The sequence below is a fragment of the Lepisma saccharinum genome, chromosome 4, assembly GCF_977018435.1.
Source record: "Lepisma saccharinum chromosome 4, izLepSacc3.1, whole genome shotgun sequence".
Classification (NCBI taxonomy): Eukaryota; Metazoa; Arthropoda; class Insecta; order Zygentoma; family Lepismatidae; genus Lepisma; species Lepisma saccharinum.
The window spans coordinates 7197670-7223625 of record NC_139232.1 but is presented as its reverse complement, the minus strand read 5'-3'; the positions used below and the strand labels follow the sequence as shown (position 1 = coordinate 7223625).

Below are 25956 nucleotides of genomic sequence, written 5' to 3'. Positions count from 1 at the left end.
TCTCATTTTGTGCAAAAGTTATTTTCAGTATGTTCTGAAAGTGTTATTTTTATGTATTCAATTTAATATTTGCACATACAACCATGAACTCACAAGGTCATACCACAGTGTGTTTATATGTGCAGAAATGTGAACAAGAAAAGCATAATATTTAGTTAAGTGTAGCTTAACACACTAATTCCCTTGCACTAGAGAAATTTACACTAAGCATCCCTCAATCTAAAAATTTCCAGTAATAAGGAATTTGTTCATTGTGTGCTAAGAAGTGTTTTCAGCATGTTCTAAATGTGTGAAATGTACTATAAATGATCAAAAATAATTAATAATTTCTAGAATGCACTTTACACACTTGCAGAATATTTAATATTGACAATACTCCTTTCTATAACTTTTTCAGCAATTTCTACACTTCTGAAGCACATTAAATATGAAGTGCTTCAAGAAAGTATTTGTAAAATGCAATATTTTTTACAGTGGAGAAATGTATTGGAACTGTTCCCTTGCAGGTATGCAACCCCCTTGAGTAAGAAAAGGGAAAAAAGACGCATTTGAACGTGTCACTCTACACACTAAAAGTGCATCAAATTTTTTGACTCCAACGACACGTTTTGGTGCATCAAACGAAATATCCACTTTAATGTGTCATTTGACACATTTATTTTGATGCATTTAGGTGCATCTGTCAGTTTGATGCATTTTAGTGAATCATTTGACACATTTATTTTGATGCATTTAGGTGGATAATTCAGTTTGATGCATTTTTAATGTGTCACTGGAGTCAAAGAATGATGCACTTTTGTGTGTCAATTGACACACTTTGAGTTCTGTGTGCATGCACGTGAAAACAAACACACAAATCTAAGTTTTAACTTCCAAATGAATGTCCCAAGATTGGAAATGGGATTTTTCACAGTAAGAATGCATCTAATTTTAACATACGTTGTCTCTGTGACTAGACAATGAAATAATTTAGAGAAATTATGCATTTTGTTCTTCAGGTGTCCCGACCAAGGTCATTTTTTCTTCTTCTTTTATATCAGTGAAGAAGTGTGTAATGTTGATTTCCAGGCATTTGACGAAAGGACACACATCAAATTTGATCTTTTAATCTGTCACTTCATTCTTCTCATAGGTCCTCTATCACAAGAGGATATAGAGGTTCTCTAGTAACGAAGCGAAGGATATCATATCGAGAAGGTCCCATAGCTACGATTCTCTATTCACTTCCACCTGTCTGGTTTATTTGCGTTGTCTGTTCAAACTAACTCACGAAACACCACGAATCAAACGAAAACACACACGGAAAGGGGAACATCATCTTTCTGAAACATGCCTCACACTGAAGTTCCCAGGCTCGAGTTCTGGACTTTGTGTGTGGGCGTTTATTTGCGTGTGTCCCTTCAGCATATTCGTCAAAACAGCATTAGCCATCACCGTCGTGGTTAACCTAAGGAGAAACCAAAGTGACTAAAAAAAACAGGAAATGAAAGAGAAACCTGCCCATACATGTTACGTCATATCGTTGGAATTACTAACAGTAGCAATAACAGACTGAAAAGAAAGATTACATTGACGATATATTATTAGACGGACAGACAGACGACCAGACAGACATGGTGAAAGAGAGAGAATCCAACGTGGAGACATAGACATCACAATACATTCGATTGCTTCAAAGAAACTTTGATTTCAGTCGGTTATTTGCGAGGGCACCTTCATGTTCTAGTTACTTCCAGTTTTGGCTCATCACATCCAGATGTGCATATAAACCACACACAATCAGCTTGTTGACACATCTTATCCAGAAGAAAAGGATGGCAACTTCATTTTTGAATTTGAATTATTTCTTGTGGGTGAGTTAATACTTGGCTTATTTGCACCAGTCACATTATACGGACCTCAGCCCCTTACCGTAACTAAAATCACTACCTGTCTCTGAGGACTAAGATCTCCTTATCTATTTTCAAAGATGAGGTTGTAAGAGGCACTCAACACACACGTGGACAAAACACAGGCCAGTACACAGCCATACAGAGGATTATACAGGATGTAGGCCAGGCGCCAGAGCCTCGTTGGCTTACAAGACTGCAGTTACAATGGTGTACTAGGTGGGAGTGAGGTTGACACTTGGGTGGCTTACCAGAAGGTCATCCCTTACACGCTAGACAACTTGATGTGACTTGTCTCTTGTTCGTTTCATTAAATCATACAAAAGATGGTATCTTACCCTGAACAATGTTCCTGAACTTAACCATGCTGTAGATCTCCCTCCAACGGTGCTCGCACACCCAACCATTGCCGCAAGTGAGGTCATCGTTCACGGTGACGTGTTGTGTGTTCCCGTTCGCGTCCGCTGGAGGTCCTTGGTCGAAGCTGTCGAAGTAGTAGCTGGACATCACCCTTGGAAAACCGTACGGCCAAGCCAACATAAATGCTACGGCCATCTGGAAAACAAAACATCGTGATGAACTAAACAGTGCAAATCTCCACTTCACCGAACGCAGACCATAACTTTATTCCAACAGGAGTATGAAGCCTTACCTTATAAAGTCTATCGTCTTTGTAAGTAAGAACGCTTGGATCTCCACTGCCCCTTTGGTTGTCATGATTATCAATAAAGACGAACGCATCTTCGGATGGAAGCATTCCCCACTCCTCTCCTTTGAAACAAAATAATAAAGCAGAAGTAAATAGAGTGTTTGCTCTCTGCCAAACAATTTTCTCAGTAGGTTCGTTATGAAAATTGTTTAACAAGTTTATTCAGGCACATACATTTTGACTACCACGAACAAAAGATATCGACATTTTCTGCTACCGAATGGTTGCTGTGAATCCTAACAATTTGTACATGAATCTTTCTTCTGTGCTTCTTTTCTATGCCAAAACGATTATGATAAATAATTTGTAGCTGGAATTCTTGGCTAGGACAAAACTCGATCCTGGTATCTAAGATGGACAATTCATGAGAATAGGCACATAAAACAAGAGAAGAACTACGAATTAATTTACCTTGACTTGAAATTATACAAATTCCAACTTTGTATTATATATAATTTTATGGCAATTTTTGAATATCGTGCACGTTAGCATTCTTGAAAATACTTTAAAGTTTCTCATATCTTTAATATTTTCTTTACAAGGGAGCACTGCTAACAGTTACTAATACTAGATTACTAGATATCTTTTTCAGGTGGAAGATGTTTCGGTTCAAGACTATACTTATTCGTGTTTAAATACATAATTTCCAGACTTGTAAGAGTTTATTTTTACAAGCATCAAAATTAGATATATTTTCAGTTTTATGCAAAATCATTAATGAGACGAAATTATTCCAACAGCAGGCGCTAAGTAATCTATCTTTAATGCCCTACAGAAATATTTTTTTAAATATTTTGACACTTCTGAAGGAAGAGAACTTTAATAATATGAGACTTTGCGTCATCTTGATAGTATTGGCATGTCCCTTCATTATCTTTAACTGAGTTTTGTTACTAATACAAACTCCTACTTTACATGAATTTTGATATTGTGTTTATAGTAGATAATTCTGATAATAAATATGTACATAACTCTAAGTATGTTATTCTGTACATTGCGATAATAGACACATTGCATCATCGTCTAGTCTAAAGGTAAATATTGGTAAAAAGCAAAGAAGAATAGTACTTACCAAAGTTTTGAAGCCATCTGATTGGATTTCCTCCTCGGAGGGCGTTCCCTAGGAATGCTCCATACTTGAACTCAGTTACACGGCCCATGCTGGTGTATTGCTGTCCATGTACTCCAGGAACATCTTTGAGTGCAAAATGATATAACGCTAATTAAATACATTTCATAGAATTACTGCAAAGCTTCATTGCGTAATTAAATGGTTCTGGCAGCCTTTCTCGGCGAACTCACATACATTGTATACTTGAAACTAGTGCAATAAAAGGAAACCATGAAACTAAACTGATTAACCAGGGATTATTTGATTTCAAAGCTATAATGAGGTTGTGTTATAACTTTATGCATTATTAAGTACTGCTTCATAAATAACGTCTAGTATGATCATCATCCTTAAGGAAAAGCAAAAGGTCCTTTCCACCTTCGAATTGAGGTTCTTTTAGGGGTTTGTTCATTCTGTTCTGAGCGTTATATCAGGTAATTATGAATCTGTGTTTTTGGATTTAGTTTGGATTCATATTTCATACAGTTTCACTAGACATGATCTTTTACTCAAAGCTGAACGTAATTATTGCCAGTCTTTCTTATTATAAGAAGCTTTCTAGTTACTTTCTAGCTACCAGGCATTCATAGCAGAGGAGAGGGAGCAAAATTTTAATATGCAGTGTTATTGATAGTACTAGCGTACGTAGGGGAGCTGACAGGGCTACAGCCCCCTTCGAAATTTGAGAAAATCAAAATTTTGAAATGAAAGCAGCAAAGAACTCTGAAAAAAACGAGGTAGAAAATGACCCACGATTATCATCTTTGTCTTTAAACAACTTTTAAAATGAAGGTTAAGAATTATAATTATATATATTTTATATCGTATTCGCCCCCTCAAAACGAAGCTACGTAATATCCACCTTTACATTTCCAGCTCCTTACGAAAACAAAATTCTGCATATGTTAGTGGCTGATAGTTACAGCAGTGTTCCAAGGAAGTCCACACTTCTTGAATTACACCACACAGACACACACTAAACTGAGTCAAATGTATTGACCATCAGTGGTATTTATTTTTCAGAGATGATAGCAAATCTAGTATAGTGAACCATGAGTTATATGCAGTAACGTAACGTGCAAGAACTTTGTGTTTGTTCGTGTGTGCGAATAGCATGCCATGCAATGACTTATTTTTATATTACCAACAGACTTAACACACGAACTCAAACACAGCGAAAACAAAATTTAGAACAGCTACAAGCGGGGCAGAGAAGTGCGATGATTTTCATACCTGGTGTTGTAAAATCAATGACTTCTTGAGCAATGAAAGGCCTTTGCCCTGCATCGAAGCCATGTTCCAGTGAAAGGTTGTCCAGCTTGTCATAAATAGCTCCTAAGTCCTCCGGCCACATGAGACTTGCCGAATCTACCCTGGAAGACGAGATAAACATTGGAATTTGCACCATGGACGGTTGGTTTATCAGAACGTGGTTAAAGACTTAAACTATGGTGTCATTTAATTGATTGATTGATTCGTTTGGTTTATTTTACCTCGCTTTTCTGCCACATCACGAAGATGAGGATGTTTGATGGTAAGATTGGATGGATGAAGGGACAATCACATACATGTAGAGAAGACACATCACGAGCTCAAGGAGGATTACTCTGGCTTCAGGTCCAGACGTCAGAGCCTCGTTAGTCTGCAAAATGCAGCCCAGTGTGTACTACGTGGAAGAAAGGTTGAAATGTGGGTGTCTTTGGAAATTGTCACCATTTATACCCCTAATTTAATTGGTACTTCTAGTCTACATCAGATAATAGAAATCATGCCGACCCCACCTGCGGAGTAGTTAGCGTATCGAGCTACGACGCCAAGGGTTCCGGGTTCGACTCGGCACGGGTTTTCTTTGTGAGAGTCCCTTCATCCATTTCATAATCTCATCACATATCTTCATCTTTGTGATTATCGAAAAGTGGCAGTAAAGCGAAATGAAATAAACGAAATCTTCCAAATTGATTTATTTCTGCAAAAAAGCTCCATTAGATTTACGCAAGTAACTGGAATAGTTTCAACAATCATAAAGAATTACAGAACTTGTACTTATGCATGCCCCGTAGCAATCATGCTTGAGTTTATATTAAGAAAAATAATTAATGCTGCATGTCCAGCATAATATGTATTAATGTCCAGAAATTATTAGAATAATTTAATTTAGACGACTTAGGTGAGCAGGTCATGTGGCACGAATGGGAGAGGAAAGGAGAGTTTACAGGATTCTGGTTGAGACCTGATGGTAAGAGACCTGTAGGATGGCCAAGACGAAGATGGAGGGATAACGTTGAGATGGACCTGAAGAAAATCGGTAAGGATGAAAAAGATTGGATTGATCTTGTCCAGGATAGGGACAGATTGAAGTCTCGTGCTGCTGCAGCCATAAACCTTCGGGTTTAAGAAGGTTTGAGAGTTAGTTTGTTAGTGTCCAGCTTACCTGAAACCAGCTACACCGTAGGTAATAAGTTTGTTCATAAACTCGACTATCTTCTCCCTAACATATTCGCTCCCTTGGTCAAGGTCATGCAGTCCATTTAGTTCACAATTTCTTAGCTGTAAGATAAAAAAAATTACGAAATTATTTAACAGGTAACTGTGCTCAAATAACTGTTGTCGGTGATGAAGAAATGTAGCCTTTTACGGCGTATTTTGTCCATGAAAGAAATCGGTAAACGATAACAAGTTAAAATCTAGTACAACAAATACAGTTTTGTTGTTACTGTTTCATTTTATTCTTGTATTGGTTGTACATATTTATATCACGATACAGATTCTCACGTTTAAGAGTCAAGCCTCATTCATCGTTCAACTTACCTAAGTGGAAATTAAGCATGGATTGTTAAAAATTAAAGTAAACATGAAGTGACTATGTGATTACGTAAATACTTGATCAATTTTTCTTAGTGGAGGAGTCCTACGGTTCATGTTGAAATACAGAGTGTTTCAAAAGTCACAGAACCCACATGTTGATAGTTTACAACACGAAAACAGTACGAATAATTTACACCAAGGTTTCTGCATTATAAAGCCTCATTCTTGACATACTTTTCAATACTAAACCATACATAAAATTCTAAAAATTTATCCATGAAATTTGTCATTTATATGAAATGTCTTTGTCATAAATCATAATATTGTACCAAAATTTGACTTTTAATTGAGAATTTTATGCATGTAGCAATATTGTCATGGCTTTCCAGCTCACATCACATTAGCTTGTTTTATTATTCACGGAGACTTAGACGTTCTTTCTTTATCCAAATATGTTGGATCAATGGAAATTTGGCAAAAGCGAGCATGTAGAATTCCTCGATAAATGTAGGCTACACAACCTGTCAAATCCATTAAATGAGAGACTAGCTGAACTGTCAGCTCTATGTTTGAAAGTGGTACTTTTCACAATCAAATTCTTTGAGGTTGCAAAATTATTTACTCTTGCACCATTATCATTACTTAATTCATAAGGCTTCCTTTATCAATAGTGGGTTTAAATGTCTCTTCTTTACAAATTTGTGCATTACAGTCACCTAACAGAATTTTCATATCATACTGGGAAAATTTATCAAATACCTGTTCTAACTCTGCATAAAAATCATCATTATTATTATCATCTTTATCTTGGTGCATGCTTCCATCACTTATTTAAATAAAAAAAATCATGAAAGAACTTTTGTTAAACGTTTGAGACCATTTCATTCACAACTTTGTCTAAAAACATCATACTTCCACTCAGTGGCGGAGATCGGGTCCCAAAACCGAAGGTGGGACGGCAGGGTGCCAAAACTAGGGGTGCAAAGACAGTATATTTTCCTTTGTAGAAAAGATTTAGCATAGTGCGGGGGCAAAAGTGGCGAAAAGTGGTGAGGGCAACGGCCCCTCCTCGCCTCCTAATCCCACCCACTGCTCCCATTAAAATTAACGTAAATGAAATATTGTGTTCATTTCTTGAAGTATTTCTGCTCTGCAATGTCTAAATGTGGAAAATTAGTTCCCCCCGAGAAGAAGCGAGTTGGTATTACATCCAAAGTAGTAATTATTTTTGAAGTTGCAGGAAGAGAAATGTAGAAGTGAAATTTTGAATATGAACAGGAAATATATTTTTCTTTCCGTAGGGTGTATACAACAGAGAAATATTTATCGCAGCAGGGAAAGGGGAGAAGTGCTTGGAGTGAAATAATTGGAATACTGCTGAATGTTTTATTATTCAAAGAAAGAATGTTACTTTTCTCTGAATACAAAGACGATTCCGAGATAAAAGAAGGAAGGAAACGTACTCATGAAATACTTCTAGAATTCCTTCAACTGGACAGTGTTGCAATCTATAACTTCCGCACTTTGTATTTTTGTTCTTTTAAGTTGCATTTCTGCCACTTGCGCTACTTGTGACAATGCGAATTGGTGTTTACATGATAATGAAGTAAAATTCGCAAAGAACACATATGTTGGGGCTCGAACTGGGGAACTTCGGTTTAGAGAACGAACGTCGATCACGTGACACACTCGTGAATCAGCCTATAACTTCTGAAACGTCACTTTCACAAAAGAAATTAAGCATTCACATAATACAGAGTGTACCAGAAGTGATTGAGTAAACTGAAGCGGGAAAAAGTACACGTTAGTAGAAGCAATAATGTCTCAGTAAACTTGTGGTCTCAAACGAACCAAACTTGATAATTTGCATGCTTTTCACGTGTGAGGTGCCATAGTCTTACTTAGTAACAAATAACATAAATAAAAGTTGATTTGATTTGTTGTTTTAAGTCCACTTTACGTACTGTAGGGCTAATCGGGACTGGACCTACAGTTTAAAGTGGGTTCCGAACCACTATGTGCCTCCACCGGGCATTGAACCCGGGACCCCTTGATTACAAGGCGACAATGCTACCACTGCACCATCAGGGAGGCCCTCATAATTAAAACGTTCACCTCGATAGACATTTCTGTTGCGTTTATTACCAAGGACTATTGTACTGTACAGTATGTATACATGTTCGGCAGCGTTCAGTTTTAAACAACGAAATTTTGGAATGGGTAAGAAGACAAGCCTACGATGTGTTCAATCAAGTCAATCAAGTCAGTGGAGGATCGTAACCACACATTCGCAATTATCTCGCAAACGGTTCTATAAGACCCCATGTTTAATGAGACTTTTTTGCTTCTAGTATCGTGTACTTTTCACCGTTTGCGGTGGTGCATCCTGTATAATGATGAGACGAGTCTGAGGTTTAAATACGTTAAACAATAATACGCACGCTCACAGTAATCAGTATTATTGTGAGGGACCTTCTGTTCAGTTTGAGAAAGAACTAAAATTATCTTATTTTGGAATCCATATTTCCCTTCGTCAAAATGCCTACGCTGTGTGAAGGACTCGAACCCACAACATTCGGCGTAACAATCGAAGCGTTGAACTTCTGAGCCTGGCCTTAATCTCTGATGTTTATTATTTAAGTATCTTACTTTCATCTACTACATACCACATGCTTCATGAAAGTACCATCCATATTTAAAACACGCAGAAACAAGTAAATAAATTCACACTGAGATTGCATAAAGCTACAGGCAGCTTCAGTGTGTATATTTTCCTTTTAAGTGTTAAATAATAATAGCACAACTACGTGCTCCCTTAAAAATAACGACACGTTATTTTGCTACTGTTCTAATCATTATATTCATTACTGTACACATAAGCGGATCTAGATATTTTGTCTGAGTGTTACGTGTAGTCCTAATCATATGATAACATGTAAAACTGGAAATATAGTGTACACATATTCTTGGGGTATGTAAACAACAAAATGTATGAATGTGGATATTATTATTGTTTTCAAATTGCATTAAGGTTTAAATGATTATGAATTCATATAATTTACATATTTCACCAACAAATACTATTAGCATATGTAGCCTATGTGCTTCACACACAATTGAATTCAAACTTTGTTACATTTTTATAGCATCGCACATGTAAGACACTTTCGTTAATATTTTTCATGCAATTCAGGCTATGTAATCATACTCCAGTTTTTTCTTTACTTGTTAGCAGACACAACAACAACTACTTCATAACTATATGAAATCAGTTCATTCTGAATATTTTGATCCAATCTCATGTTTAGAACTTAAAATATATGTCTGAATGCCCCTTCTACATATTAAAACAGCTTCAAGAATATCATATTCACATCGAGACAATTACAAGGGTTAGTTTTAAGGCCAATTCGTGGTTATATTTATATAATGAGGACTGGACCTATCAGGACTTTTCAAGTGGAATCCCAACCACAGTACAATATACCTCCACCATAAAACGAATCCAAGACCCTTCGATTATAAGATGATAGCATTAGTAATATCTTGTAAAATAGAAGTAGCTCTATGTTATTGTCATTAACCATGATTACAGAATGATTGATTGATTTATTTTACTTTGCTTGTCTTCCGCTTTTAGCTAATCGCGAAGATGAGAATGAATGAATGATGATGGAATTAATGAAGGAACACCAAACGACCATGATCAAGATGGGATTCGAACCCGGGGCCCCTGGCGTCCTAAAGAACCTAGAATTCTCTCGTTTTGTGTCATCAGTGAACGTTACTGCCTTATAATCATCAAGTCCGGATTCGCTTTCCAGTGTAGTCTTAATTGTCTAGTAAATCTATTTCTGATAAATACATTTGTGCCCAACTTTGTTTTATTATTTTACTGTCTGGGAAAGAATTGCTAGAACATTTTTATTAATTGTAATAGAATGTTATCAGTACTTTTCATATTTTATAATACAGGGTGTCCAAGTTAAAAGTAGCCCAGCTCCGATCAACAGTTGCATGCCAAGGATCATGAAAAGAAATGAAGTGTGTGTACTGATGATCTTGAATACCTACCAAGATTCATGTTACAATGGACAGTTCCAGTTTACAGGTGCAATATAGCCGCCATTTGCCTCATAGAAAATGTCTTTGAGCCGGGCTACTTTTAATTGGGACACCCAGTACTTAGTCATTCCTTTTGGGTGGACCGTGTGTGCCGTGCCCCCTCCCCACTACTAAATCCGCCAATGACTACATACCTGCGTGAGGTCGGTACCGTCCTCAATTGCCCCACTGGATGAGGGACAACTCTCTCTACTGTGGAAGTCATTTGGCCCATACGGAACTGCTGGATACTGCTTGTTGCTAGGGTCAGCCGTGCTTCCTCCAGTACCCACTGGATTGCTGCTATCTGCACACATGTGGTTCACTACCAGATCTACGTAAATTCTAACAAAAAGATGGAAATTTCAGAAATCAAATAAAAAATTATCCATATCTGTGCTGGAAAGAGTTGGAAAAAAAAAGCAGTATTGGAAATAATCAAGAAGAGAAAAGTTTTAAGTCCACGAAGATAGACTAATCGTGACCTACAGGTTTATCATTTTAAGTTTGGGGAACTGGCACAGACGATTGGCTGAAAGATAATAGGGCCATCCCCATTATGTAGTCGTGACATCGTCCTCTTGTAATCAAGGGCTTCTGGGTACGATGGGTTCGGATACCACTAGGTCCAGTCCCGATTAATTCCTCTGTACATAAAGTGCACTTAAAACGAATAAAAAAGACAAACGAAAAATAGAAAAGAAAGGTCATATTGCAGCGAGCAGAAAATAACACTGATGAACAAATTTAAACTTTTTTTTGCTCCTTTGAACGAAAATAGGTGATTATTTATAATTCGACCCCGCTGAATCGAAATCTGAAAGTAGAAATGCTGTATCACCTATAGTTTTCCCTGGATTTTCATATTTTCTTTTTAATAAAAAAATTAATTCCCTTTGTAATAATACATCGAAATTTGAAATTATTTTTGTTTGTTTGCTCATGAAATGAGATTATAATATTGAAGTGAATAACTATGAAATATAAAAAAAATAAAAAATATATATAGGACCGATTTTGACTGTTCAATTAAGAAATTTCATTCGAAAAAAAGGAAAAACACACATTTTTAATAACATTTTCAAAATGTCTTTCTTGAACCCTACCGTTTGTAACTGCCACCAGAAACCTCTTCCTTGAGGTTCCAACGTAGTCTGCTAACATGTTCTGTACCGATTTTCCTGCATATCGTTTCTCCATGACAGAAATATCCTGGTGACATCTCTCGCTGCATTCGTCACTAACCGCGCCCAAGTTAGGGGGAAAAAAGTCCAAATGCGAATGTAAAAAGTGAATTTTCAAGGACATATTGCACCCCATGCGCTGATAACACTTCAACAAGTTCTTAACAAGTTCCTTGTAGTTGTCAGATTTCACATTTCCAAGAAAATTACAGCATACATGTCTGAAAGCTAACCATGCGCATTTCTCTATTTCTGTTAGCAATTCCACAAAGTTGTCATCATGAATGATCTCACGGATTTGCGGCCCAATAAATATCCCTTCTTTTAACTTACTATCACTGAGTTTAAGAAATGTTTTTCTCAAGTACCCAAAACCCTCACGGTGTTTATCCAAAGCCTTAACAAAACTTTTCATCAGCCCTAAATTTATATGCAACGGTGGTAATAAAATCTTGTCTTTCTCAAGTAGAGGGTGATTCCTAACAATCTTTTCTCAAGGAATTAAGTTTTTCCGTATGGGCCAATCCACAATGTTGTAATGTTTATATTTTGCCCGGCTGTCCCATTCGCAAAGAAAGCAACAAAATTTTTGTAAACCCAGACTGCATGCTTAACAGTATACTAATCATTTTGAGGTCTCGGCATATCTGCCAACCATATTTTTCATAATTTATCACTTTTAATATTGTATTCATATTTTCATATGTTTCCTTCATGGTGGAAGAACAGGCAAGGGGTACTGATGGGTATATATTCCCATTATGCAACAATACTACTTTTAAACTATTCTTAGATGAATCTAGAAATAGTCTCCACTCGTTTGGGTTGTGACTCCTTCCAAGTTCTTGCGGAAGGCTTTCTACATCATTGCAGTATGTTAACTCATTACTAACAGAAAAAACAAATGTGTCAGTGATTGTTGGAGTTTCCGATATGACACCTTAACACCATCTTGTAATAAATTCCACCCTCGGAGACGAGAACCTAATAATTCCGCTTGAACTTTAGAAAGGTTGAGGTCGCTGACTAGATCGTTTAGTTCGGATTGGGAAATAAAGTGAGGTATATTTGGATCAGGAAAATTTGGATCGGTGTTTGAATATGAGGGTCCAGGTTCGTCATCTGGAGAAGCACTGCTTGGTTTTGTTTCATCCACTTTCCATTCTTCAGGATGCTTAGGAATTGGTATAAAATCATGACTCACAGGTTTTTTGGCTGAAGGAACATCAGGATAAAATATAGAATGTTTTGATTTTGAACTATATCCCACTATGTTTGTTAAACAGAAGTAACAATTCGTAGTACGATCTTTCTGTTCTGTCCATATTACAGGGTTTCCGAAGGGCATTGATTTGTGAGTGCCATTAAGACAACCACGTAAAGTTCGCGAACAATTACAACAAATTTTACCTGGTACCCAGCTTTTTCCCTCGTCTACTTTACTTCCAAAATACTACTCGTGTGTTTTTTTCACTATAGGAGCGATAGTATTTCTCTGTGACTTCGAAGTAAATTCCCCGCAAACATAACAAAACAAGTTCGGGTTATTCACACATTTGCCTGACATGGCGAACTCATTAATATATTTCTTTAAAAAAAAAACAATTATGAATGCTCTGATCGTTTTGTTAAAATACAACTTACACTTCACTTCACTATACACAATATTACATTCACAATTTCACGAACATACACAAACATGAAATACGGCTACTCGCGAAGTTATCGGAAAGAAAGTTAAGACTCGACTAACCCACAAAAGAACAATTTTTAACAGAGAAACAGGAAATTACTCTACTGCCAGATGTTTTCTCCACGAAATATTAAGTGCCAGTAAACACACAAGGTCGCTAAAAAGTTCTTATCCGTTTGCTAGGAACCAAACGTTAAGCCGCCTCCTCCATGGCGCAGTGGTAGCGTCATTGCCTTGTAATCAAGGGGTCCCGGGTTCGTTACCCGGTGGAGGCACAAGTGGTTCGGATCCCACTTTAAACTGTAGGTCCAGTCCCGATTAGCCTTACTGTGCATAAAGTGGACTTAAAACACCAACTCAAACGTTAAGCCGTATGCGGAGCAGGGTGCGGAGACCTGAAACCATAAAACTATAAAATGTGGGTGTTCTGCAAAAACTTTAGGTGATACAGGAAAACGGATGCGATATTCGTTATCAGCACATCTGAATAGATAAAGATCACTTAGTTTTATTTAAAGGAGTATTTCATTGTTTATCAGTGTAATTAATGGAATTTTAATTTTGGCAGCAGCTCGGCAATAGTAATGATGTTGCCTTGTAATCAAGAAGTCCGGGATCCGATAGGTGGATTCTCATTGGACAGTGATCCTTCACATCACACGTGAAACTGTGGATGCAGTCTCGATTACTCTTGAAACAAACTAACTCTTGGCAATGAAACATCAATGCCTTATCCAGAATTCTAACCTACTATTCCTATTATAAGGAATATGCAAAAGGTAAAATAGGCGTCATCGTAGTTATTCATATTTGGTTCTATTTTTTTTAATTATTATTATTCAATAATACGTTTCTTGTCTGCTACTTTTGGCTAATTGCAACTCCAAGTGTATCCTTTCCTACTGGAAATGCTTAATAATTTTTTTGAAATATCTTCCCGCAAACAACAAATATCGAAAGAATCCTTCAAGAACTCACCTTATTCCCACACTGTTGCATCTTCTAACCATATCTTGGAATTCTGTTTCGGACCCGGATCTGGTTTCTAACTTGTATGAGATGGGCTGATATCTCTCCCACCATGGCCGATCACCAACAACCAAATTCTCGTTTGGTGGGGAAACCTATAAAATGAACAATTTTTCTCTAAGAATTATATTCCTGAAAATTTTCACTGTGGGATGAAACATTACTAGTTGATCATTGATCTTGTTGGTTTTACTTCGCTTATCTGCCACTTTTGGCTAATCGCGAAGTTGAGGAGTAGTGATGATATGATGAAACTGATGAAGGGACGCTCACAAGAAACACCCATGCCAAGTCCGGGATTCGAACCCTAGTAATCAGAACGTTTCTGTTAAATTGGTTTTAAAATTAGTGGGGAAATATTTCACTCTGTACCAATATATCGACCTGATTTTCAGAAAAGAACTCCAGGGCATCATGCACAAAAGCAGTAGTTTTCTGCACTTTTGCTAATGCTTCTCCTCCTCCCCCCATTATAAATAAACAAACGAGCCATTGTGCATAACAAAAATAAAAAAAATGAGAGTTAGTCAATTAGGGAATTTCTTATGGAATTGTATAGGAAAGTGTCTTTAACAAAACATTAACTAATTTTCACTTACTTATAACTGTACTTATATATAGTACACAAGAATTGTGCATTCAACAAGAACCTCTTAAACATACTTGTCGTTAGAATTCATTGTTCGTAGGAAAGTATTGTTTTTCAACAACCTAAAGGTTCGTCAATTTATACTTTAGATTTATCGGCTGTTCAAATATTATTCATTATTGACATTACTATTTCAGTTGGCCCAGTTTATATGGAAGACACAAACCAAAATCTACTTTTAGACGCGTTTTCAAACAGGAAGCTTCTTTCCCGAAAATGTTGAAAAATTTCCACCAACTTGTCATTGTCGGCAACCAATTCATCTCGATCAGTAGCATATCTTGCTTGATATTTCACAGGGCATCGTTGAAAAAAACATAATTCGCTTTTCAGAGTTCTATTGCACACGACAGGACATGAGTAGAAAACGGTCTGTTCTGCAAGGTGGGATTTGCCACTACGTAATCTTGTGCTATTGCCTAGGGGAAGCGCACAAAAATGAGACGCTATAGGAGTAGAAGTGACAAACATTATCGACTATTAAATTTCCCTGATATTGCGATAATAGCAAATTAAAACAAATTGTCAAGTAATTTTACTTGATTATTTCACGAAAGAAACTGTATAATATATTGAAATAAAAATCATAATCTGACTATACTAAATTAATATAAGAATGATTGTGTTCATTTCGATGAAAACATATTGCACTCCTTGATGGTATGGCCATCCAAACTCCCATATCAGGTCGTGACGCTAGTTATGCATTAATGCTAATAAAATATTGAATCTTAATTTCAATTTGTTTGTCTTGTTGACTCAAATATTGTGTTTGTCCAAGTTGTGCAACTTTATTTACTTCAGACTCAATTGGTGGAATGGAACAAAATGGGAGAAGCATACAGAAGCAATAACGTGACATGAAAACTTTGTCACAGATTATCAGAAATTGAAAATTTATACCGTGCAATATGTTGCTGGCGGAGATATTTCAATAAGTCAAGTAACAATTGCTATAATTTACTTGCAGAGTTAAATATGAATATGGATTACAAACATCAGTGTGCTGGGAAATATATTTGAATTTTGTATTTGTATTTTTTACTTTAGCGTCTATTTCATCTTACCTTTTGGCTAATCGCGACGATGAGGATGAGTGATGAAATTTATGAGGGACACTTATAAAAAATTACCCATGCCACGTCCGAACTCGAATCTGAGCAGAGGCGCAACCACGAATTTTTGTCTTGGGGGGGGGCGGCAAGTACCATGATAAACGTACCAATAATAATAATAATAATAATAATAATAATAATAATAATAATAACAATAATAATGGCATTATTATTATTATTATTATTATTATTATTACTAGTGGTAGTAGAGGTTGTCTCCAAGAACTTATTATCCTCATATATGCAATAAAAGGTCGGTGCTATAGCATTTGTTTGGAGCAAACGATTGAAATGTTTTTTTCAACACCGTCAATATCACATTAGCTAATAATGCAAAACAACACAAACTGTATTTTTGAATGGCAGAAAATGAATGATAAATGCATTCCGAAGATAATTGTTTTTGTACATATAACATGTATAACTTTCATACACAACATATGTTTTACACATATGCAACATGGAGCGACATAAAATAAGAAAATACATATGCAACATTCTAACACTAAATTGTGTACGTATTCAAAGTTTATTCAATACATGTATACAACACATATTATTTAAATACCTTATATTACAGAAAACAATTATTATTGCAAGCGAAGCGAGCAAGAACATTTTTAGATCCAATTTTTGCAATTGAAAACAATATTGATTTAATGGAGCACAAATAATTTCACTGGACGCCAAGACATTCTCTATTTTACAACTTTTTTACATTTAGATCGTTCGGCATCCATGGCCGACTCCCGCCGCCCCCTAGCTACGGCTCTGAATTTGACGAAACTGTGAAAAGTAGAACTTGCGAGCAAGAAAAATTTACGAAATGTATTTTTATTTGCATATAATTTGAAATCTAAGGGGGGCAATTTTCTCTGTGCCCCCCTGCAGGTGCCCTTGGGCGTCAATGTTTACCCTCCCTTTCCCCCTAGAATTGACTTCTGTGGAAGGTTGCACCTACTGTGGTTGCGCCACTGAATCTGAGAACTTCGGTAACGCGATCGAAATTCGAATCCTTAACGCACGCGCTAGGCCATTGAGCTAGGCCATTCACTGTAATTTGTGATGTTACTGTATATTCTATCCACAAACACACTGACTTGTCGCCTTGTAATAAAGGGGTGTCGAGTTTGATATCTGGTGAAAGCATATATTACTTCGGATCCAATTGTAAACTGTAAGTCTAGTCCCGATTAGCTTATCTGTGCATAAAGTAGACTCAACAGAACCATGCGTATCAAGTCGTCAGGGAGAATGATTCCATCTTGTGTTCTGTTGTTATTGAATTGATTTTTAAATCCAATTTATACACAGAGAAACTAATCGATTGACTGATTAGCTTTATTTTACTTTGCTTTTGTGTCACTTTTGGCTAATTTGCAAGGATGGGGATGAGTGATGACATGATGAAATTGATGAATGGACACTCACAAACATCCATATCCAACCCGGGACCCCTCGCGTATTAGCACCATGTGCTAACCACTCCGCCACGAGGGCCGGCAAAAACTAATTGACACTGAGAATATAGTTTAAAGTGGGATCCTAACCACTGTGCTTCGAACCAACCCGGAACCCCTTGATTACAAGACGAAGTTACCACTACGCCATCAGGGAATGTCTCAGATTCCATATCGAGTTATCTCCGCATAAGTGAAATAATTACAAAAAAAGTTTTACGTAAGTTGTTGATTTCATAATATATTTAAAGTTTATATGCTGATAATAAAAGTTCGTTCTTTACTTCAAAGAGCGAACAGCAACAGCCAACATGGGGAAAAAAATTCTGAACACAATCTTTGTTGCCTTGAAGAACATTACAATTTTGATTCCCTTTTGTCTCCAGTTTCCCTATTTATCTGTCGAAACGAGTGATCTCACTTTGAACCAATCTAACGCGTGCTGTCAGATGAATAGATTAATCGTTATTCATGGAATATGTAGGCGACGTTGCCTTTTCTTGTCAACAAAGTGGATGGGATCTGACAATCAAGCATTCAGTCCATTCGACAGGACAGTGGACAAACGGCTGACAAGACAATAATTCTTTTACCAGGAAATAATTTTAAATACTGTAATGAATCTGAATCGGGAAGAAATTAGCCACTGTTAGTTTGTCTACATAGAAAAACGATTTTAGACAGGGAGAAATTATTACTGAATTTGCATATGGTAAACAAGGGCGAGAAATATCCAGGAAAGAGTCAATAATGCATTTTTTAAAGACACTACCGGCTCCCCGTTGGCGCAGTAGTAGCGTCGTCGTCGTGGTCTTGTAATCAAGGGGTCCCTAGTTCGATACCCGGTGGAGGCACATAGTGGTTCGGATACAACTTTAAACTATAGGTCTAGTCCCGATTAGCCTCTCTGTGCATAAAGTGGACTCAATACAACAATTCAATCAATTTACACGCTACTTTCTTGTTAATGTTCCAATTACATGTTTTTAAGAACAACTTATCTGGTTTCATTCATATTCTCATATCATTGCAATTTATTATTCAACATTCGTTTGAAGTGCTCTTTATAGACTAAGCGGGACTGGACCTACAGTGTAAAGTAGAATCCAAACCACCATGTAACTCCGCCCGGGACGCCTTGATTACAACCCATCGACGTTAACATCACGCCGCATCGGGAAGACACGTTGTGTTTATTGTTAAAGTACAAAGCAATTCTATACGTTCTCTCAATTAATGTCAGTGTCAACCCATTATTTATTATGGAACCTTTCTCAATTGATGTGCTCGGGTGTAAAATATGGTAAATGACATATGGTAATTTCTGAGTTCATTAAGAAAAAAGACTATTAGAAGCTATACTGAAGATAAATTGTTTTCGTCTTGTGTTTACCAATTTCGGAAGGCTTAACTGCGTCCAATGCAAAATTGTATGACATGGCAATTTCACTTCAATATTGAAGGATGGCACGTTTTTCTTTGTTACTCACAAATGACCAAAACTTCACTTGCCATGTTTTGCACACGTGTAACGTGTAGCAGCGTCCACGTTACAAATATGTATATAAACTTCATATTTTTCTTTGTTTTGTACTTATAATTTTATATGTTAGTGGTTAATTACCAAGGAATGTGGAACACACCTCGTATATAAACTATACATCATGATGTTAAATATAAGTTCCAAGAGTTTGTTTCTTTCTGCCAGCAAGCTGAGCTGGAAGTTTATTATCGGTAACAAGAATGCAAGAAAGCTAACGCTATTGTGTAAGAGCCAGGCAGACTCAACCTTATGAAAACGTTGTCACAGGGAAAAGACGAAAGATTAGACTGTCTTTCCCTCGCTATATCTGTCGTGTTCCTTGGCGGACAGTAATTAGTAGGGAACGGAACTTTATGTGCTAAAAAACTCAGAAATATTTATTTTTTATGTGTCATAAATGTTGAAAATATGTGATGAAAACAGGAAAATATGTGACAAAAATAAAAAACATTTGGTAACAATACAAAATATTACTGAACACCTGAAATAAGTTTCTATATGCTTACCTCTTAGCGAGCTATTTTTTTGGAAGAGTTGCAGTGGATCACCATAGTTTTTTTTCAAATTCTCCATTGTAAATCTGTGACGGTTATCTCTAAAAAGCATCTTATATTGTGAGAAAGAGCGCATCATGCCACAAAAACAATTCTTGCATATATGAAGCACGAAATGTCACTAACGCTGAAGTTTTCCAAAGCTTCCTCTTCCTCTACTTTACCTTCCAAAACACGTGCAATTTAGCACAAAGTTTTAAAACCTTGTTTTTTTTTTTCCAAAAATGTCTGTACATTTAGACATTAGCACTTGTGCGTTACATCCAGCGAGTTCTTTCAGTTTCGTTTCTACTATACGGACTTCACCCACGTAAGCTGCAAAAGTGTTCGCGGACGATTCAAGCTTTCGTACAGGTTTGTTGAGATGTATGCCAATTCAACTTTTAAGGAGGGATCCTTCAACAGTTCTTGCAGAATTTCTATAGACTTCTATATGCGTCTTATTTGTCGAGATCATTTACAACAGATACATTTTTTAAAAGTTCTGGGCATAATATATGAAAGAGGTGCGGAGAATAAACATTTTTCCTTCGAGGATTTCGAGGTAGCTGAAGTCAATGAGCGATTTTATGCATTTAAAATGAAAATTCGCAAAATATGTATTTACATACGAAAAACTGGAAAATATGTGTTTTTATGTAAAATAAAATTTGCTGAGTTGACTATATATATAAGGCTATGATCAGAATTTTGGCAAAAACGAGGGTCTCTATTTTATGGCAGAAAAAAACATTTATTTACCTAAAGCTCCGTTCCCTAGTAATTAGACTAATATCATAATAATCCCTGATTCTTTTACTGCAAGACAGTGTATTCAGAATTTAGTTACGTTAAGGTAAAATAAAGTTATGCCCGCGCAAGACAAAACCTGTATATAAATAATTTTTGCTTAAGATTTTGACGTAAATTTTCTTTCTTTTTCTTTGTTGTCATATCGCGTGGCCGTTGCAGGGAGAGAGGGGAGTTGGAAGAAGCCATACTCCCTGGTCAAATTAAATACTGAGTGTAACAATTAAAATTATATTGCATATTTATTATTCACAAAAGGGTAAAAATTATAATTTTTACATGTAGCTAATTATGTTCCTCAATGATATTTTATTAATTTGTATTTTATTGTAATGTAAAATTGATGTAAAGATAAAAGTTGGTAAATCCTTCGCGGCACCGAGAAATGCTATATAAGCAGCGAAGCTTGGTGGCCCGTGACCTTTGTATTCGAACCGTCTTTTCTTTCAACGCTCGAACTTCTGCGTTTACTTCCACTTCGTTATTAGGAATTAGTTCATTCTGGGATTACCTTAGGACAGTTACTTAGCTCTTCTGGTCAGAAGGCTTATGTTCTCTCTGTTCTATGCTCCAGGTCAGGAGATATAATTGAGAGGGTTGTGATTGTCTTAAGATATACCGGAATTCGGGATCGGCCGATAGACTGTTGGTAGCAACGTTTGTGACCCTGGTCAGGGAACACCTTTTCTTATTCTGTTGTCACGGATTAATTTTCGGTTCTCTGGTCAGAGGCTGAAAAGAGAAAAGGAAGTTGGATGCTTAACTGGATTACGACAGAACCTAGTGGGAAGAAGGATTGTCGATTGCTTGTAGAATCTTGGTCAAGATCTATAAGTAGATTGAGAACCTTTGACCCAGAATTACGAGGGACCTTACATCGGGGACTGAACCAGCCGGATTAACCCGAACTTTGAGCCGAGGAGACTCAAGCCCCGAAGATATACTGAGAGTGAAGCCGAAGCTCAATAGACCCATCGAACCAAGTACGATCTAGGGCGGATCTTACACACGAGACCTTCAATTGAAATCTTGAATTAAATACATTTATTGTGAATATCTCCTCATTCACTACAAGATATAACAGTTGTGACGACTAATTTGGCATTTTGAATCTCTGTTTTCGTATCCCTTTTTCCAATGTGGATTTTATGCCACAGACATTGCCATCCATCATACCATCCATCATGTCCGTTATTTACACTTTGTCAGTTACATAGTATTCTGAAAATTTACGCCATCAGACAGTTGTTGTCAACTTTCCCGAGCCCGCGACCCATTTTTCAAAAGTCGATACCTAAACCCCAATAATTTCACTTTAATTTAAAATAAATACCCTTCTAATTGTTTTAACTTTATTCGTTAATTAATATGAAACCTTGAAATTTAATATTAATAAGTAGATTACAGCATAATCATAGAAGTATTAGTTCGATTATGTCTAGGCTTGTTGTCAAATTCAAAATTTGGTTTAAATTAGTTGACAATGACTGGATCTAATGGGATATTCTAGTTTCCTCTTGCCAATATCATTAAATTGATTTGGTAAGTGTTGATATTCATTGGCATGTTCCATTGATTACGGCCCGTTTCACCTTATCCCGTTTTCACCCCCCAATACAATTCCAGGTGATTTATGTAACACTAACTTTCTAAGGCGAAACGGGACATCCCATTTCGCCTTATCCTGTTTCGCCATACACACAAACCAAACCTAACCTAACCTAAAATTTGTTCTTACAAATGTCAGGATAAATAGCACCAAAATTACTAATAGGCCTACATTTAATATAAATCCGTTTACATAATGAAAAAAGTATATATATATATCAATGTAGCATGGTGTTTTATTACATTAATAACAATGATCCTTCATGTCGATAATATTCCCTGGTGGGAAACTTTTTGTGTGTAAGGCGAAACAGGATAAGGCGAAATTGGATGTCCCGCTTCGCCTTAGAAAGTTCGTGTCACATAAATCATTTGAAAATGAATTGGGGGAGGTGAAAACGCAATAAGGCGAAATGGGATAAGGCGAAACGGGAGGACACGGTTACATTTCGGACACCGAAATATTCCAATTAATAAGAATATTTCCACATCAATATATTCGTTGTGGCGGTGGGATAACCGCGAAATGGATTAAAGCGAAACGGACTAACCGCGAACGAAATAAGAGCGAAGGAATAAGAGCGAAAAGATAAGCGCGAAAAGGATTAAACGCGAACGGAATAATCGCGAAAGAATAAGTGCGAAAGGAACGACCGCGAAACGGATTAACCGCGAAAATTCAATTTCGGGCTAAGACCCCTCCCTCCCTAAGGGTAGAAAGTTATCAAGAAAGGAAGGGACAGGTACCGAGTTTAGATGACGTCAGTGGCTCTCTGTGAACCACGACAGGTGAATGGAAAGTTTGAGTGACGTATTTTCAGGCTGGTATTGCAGAGTTATAACCAAACTCTATGTGATGATAAGATTCGCTCGTTTGAAGTGCAAGTTCTGATGAAATTCTATGTGAGCATTTTTCCCGATGGTCTAACATAAATTTCCTCCCACGGTGAGTAACTCTCATTACTCTTATGAAACGTTGAACGTCCAAGTCTCTTCGTTACGCGCAGAAATGAGACATTTTTGCCTAGGGAGAGTGTCAGGTGTAGAGGTCGCTGAACCCTGTGCTTTCACCTTAGCGTTAAATCAAAGCTGCTTTCCTCTATTTAAAATTACAATACGTAACCTTGGAGTTTTGTTTCAAATTTAATATATGCTTCCAGCAGTTCTCTAGAGGGACAAGCAGGAAAATACTGAGAAACATCATTGTATAGTCATGAACACTTCTGGGTTGTAACGATACTATTAGCTTTCGGGATTGTTACAACCCAGAAATGTCCGTGCCTGTACATTAAAATGAAAATTACCGTTGTCATGAAATCACACAAAAACACCATAGAATTCCAATAATTGATATTTCTTTTTTGCAGACATGACAAGATAATGGTAAAAAAAAACACAAGAGGCAGTGTAAGATACAAGGTATTTCAGGGTAAGGATGTGAGTTGTAAGAGTGTTTCCCATGTTCTCTTGACTGTACAAAGAATGCTGCGATAGAGCATATATAGTAAAGTTGTCGCTTGAGCTCCACACATTCTGGACCTAAGCCATAATGGTAGTTACGTGATCAACAACATCACACTCTCATCGCCTTTTCCACCATACACGTAACTACCGATATACAGGTACGTCGATTAAGGCCTCCCTGATGGCGCAGTGGTAACGTCGTCGCCTTATAATCAAGGGATTCCGGGTTCGATACCCGGTGGAGGCACATAGTGGTTCGGATTCCACTTTAAACTGTAGGTCCGGTACCGATTAGCCTTACTGATGACGCGAACTTAAAACAGTAATTCAATCAATCAAGGTCAGGGGTCACGGGTTCTAATCCCAGCCTGGGCATGGATGTTTGTAAGTGTCCATTCATCAATTTCATCATGTCATCACTCATCCCCATCTCCGGAAATTAGCCAAAAGTGGCAAAAAAGCGAAGTAAAATACAGCAAATTAATTAATCAATCAATCAATGAAGGTATACGTCGACGGTACTAGTTATTGGGTGAAACATCACACCTGGGAATCAAATTCTGTTTCCTACAGAGGACGCCCAACCAACAGACTAAGCAACCAAATATTAAGGTCTCTTGCAATTAGTAAAAGCTTAATATTTCATGACTACAATCCAATGCGGAAGAAAACAAGTCCTCTGCGCAAGTAGTAACTCGAGGGCGTTCAACCAATGAACGCGTGAGGGGAGGTGAGTGCATGGATAGAAAACCCGGCCGCAGCTATCAACCGTTTACAGCAGCCAGCAGCACGCACTGCTTCTTCCACCCACTCGCTTTCTCCCTTTCTCTACCGTTAGGAACGCCCTTCCTCCACATATCCCGGAGACAGGGTGTGCGCAAATGACGTATTTAAGCGCACGGCCATGAAAACAGGCGGCTGGGCAGAATTGCGCTGGTACCACATATGAGAAAAACAAAGCGAGGGTGGGACAAAAGACGCCGGTTCCCGCGCACTGTGTGGCAACGTCAACCTGGCTGCGTTGTCAGACCGACCTCTCTCTCCAGGGCACTTCTGTGTCATCCCAGTTCTTTCGAGCAAATACTGTCAGTTAGCATCACATGGATTACAAAGACCAACTCTAGAACTCTACAAAGAGATCTTTCATTCTCTTAAACATCCAAGCACACGGGGTTGTGCTTCGACGTGGCAACAGCGCGAACTTCTGCCACCCGCCTAATATCTTGGTCGTGCGTTTAGTAAGACAGTGGATATTACCTGTACTCCACCATAGCCGTATGGCGCCAGAAAGCGTTCGCATTCTTCAGCAATGTCGTCCCATCGCCATTCAAACAGTTGAACAATCGCCTTGTTACTTGCTGGCAGCTTCTGACTTGCAGCAAGGAATGCAAGAACAAGCAGAAAGAAACACTTCATTTTGAACAACTCAAAACACGAATACGCTCACTCAAACGGGAAGAATCTGGTGACGAACACTTTACAGCTTCCAAGTCACGTGTAAGGTTACAATGAAGCTTCTACGATGTTCAAGGTGAGATTGGTTTCTTTGTTCTACGAGACGAAACATCTGCGAAACGAGATCCAGTTTCCTCGTGCACATTCAGTCCTTCAAGGTTTTCTGTTTCAATACAGATAATTAAGATAAAGGTGTTTCTTTCATTTGTGCTACGAAGTATGTGTGGCCCTGAAACGTTGTAAGTCTTTTGAAAATATCCTTGACACAGATGTCGTTTGAAACATAATCCAGGCATCAGTGGCAATGATAATTCACATGAATTACAAAAAAAAGGTATTTTTTTCTTCTAGATTACAAAACTGGACTTACTTTTTTTGAAAGGATTTAAAATTTCATGACAAATTACATGAATTATAAAAAAACGGGTATTTATCTTCTAAACTACAAAACTGGACTTATTTTTTTAAAGAATTTAAAATATAATGACAATTCACATGATTTCAAAAGAAACAGGTATTATTGTGAAACATACCTTTCTACGATCGTTGACTCCTGTTCTTCTGCTCAGCAAATTTTGTTATTACTTTTTCGTTGAAGCCCTCTATGTTTGAAATGTATTCTATCTCTATTGTAAGCAAGTGCCAAGGCATTTGGTCTGTCTTGTCCCATTGCATTTCTTAAGCAGGTTTTAATACGCTTCAATGTGCTGAAATATCGTTCAGATTCAGCTGTTGCCACTGGAGTTATTAAAACTATGTTTGTCATTTTTACTGTTTCTGAAAAGGTACCCTCTA

At 37.2% G+C, this 25956-nt stretch overlaps 1 protein-coding gene across 1 annotated transcript in view; it reads right to left on the bottom strand.

Moving 5' to 3' along the window:
* Window positions 1-25154, bottom strand: part of LOC145987089 (alpha-amylase 2-like) — a 43388-nt gene extending 18234 nt beyond the window's left edge. The window contains exons 1-8 of the mRNA XM_083121560.1: window positions 24964-25154; window positions 14474-14619; window positions 10774-10963; window positions 6141-6256; window positions 4943-5082; window positions 3671-3793; window positions 2542-2660; window positions 2228-2444 (exon numbers count right to left, since the gene is read on the bottom strand). Coding sequence (XP_082977686.1) covers window positions 2228-2444; window positions 2542-2660; window positions 3671-3793; window positions 4943-5082; window positions 6141-6256; window positions 10774-10963; window positions 14474-14619; window positions 24964-25122 — 1210 coding nt within the window. The 5' untranslated portion in view covers window positions 25123-25154. The remainder of the gene's footprint in view (window positions 1-2227; window positions 2445-2541; window positions 2661-3670; window positions 3794-4942; window positions 5083-6140; window positions 6257-10773; window positions 10964-14473; window positions 14620-24963) is intronic.
* Between the last annotated feature and the right edge of the window lie 802 nt (window positions 25155-25956).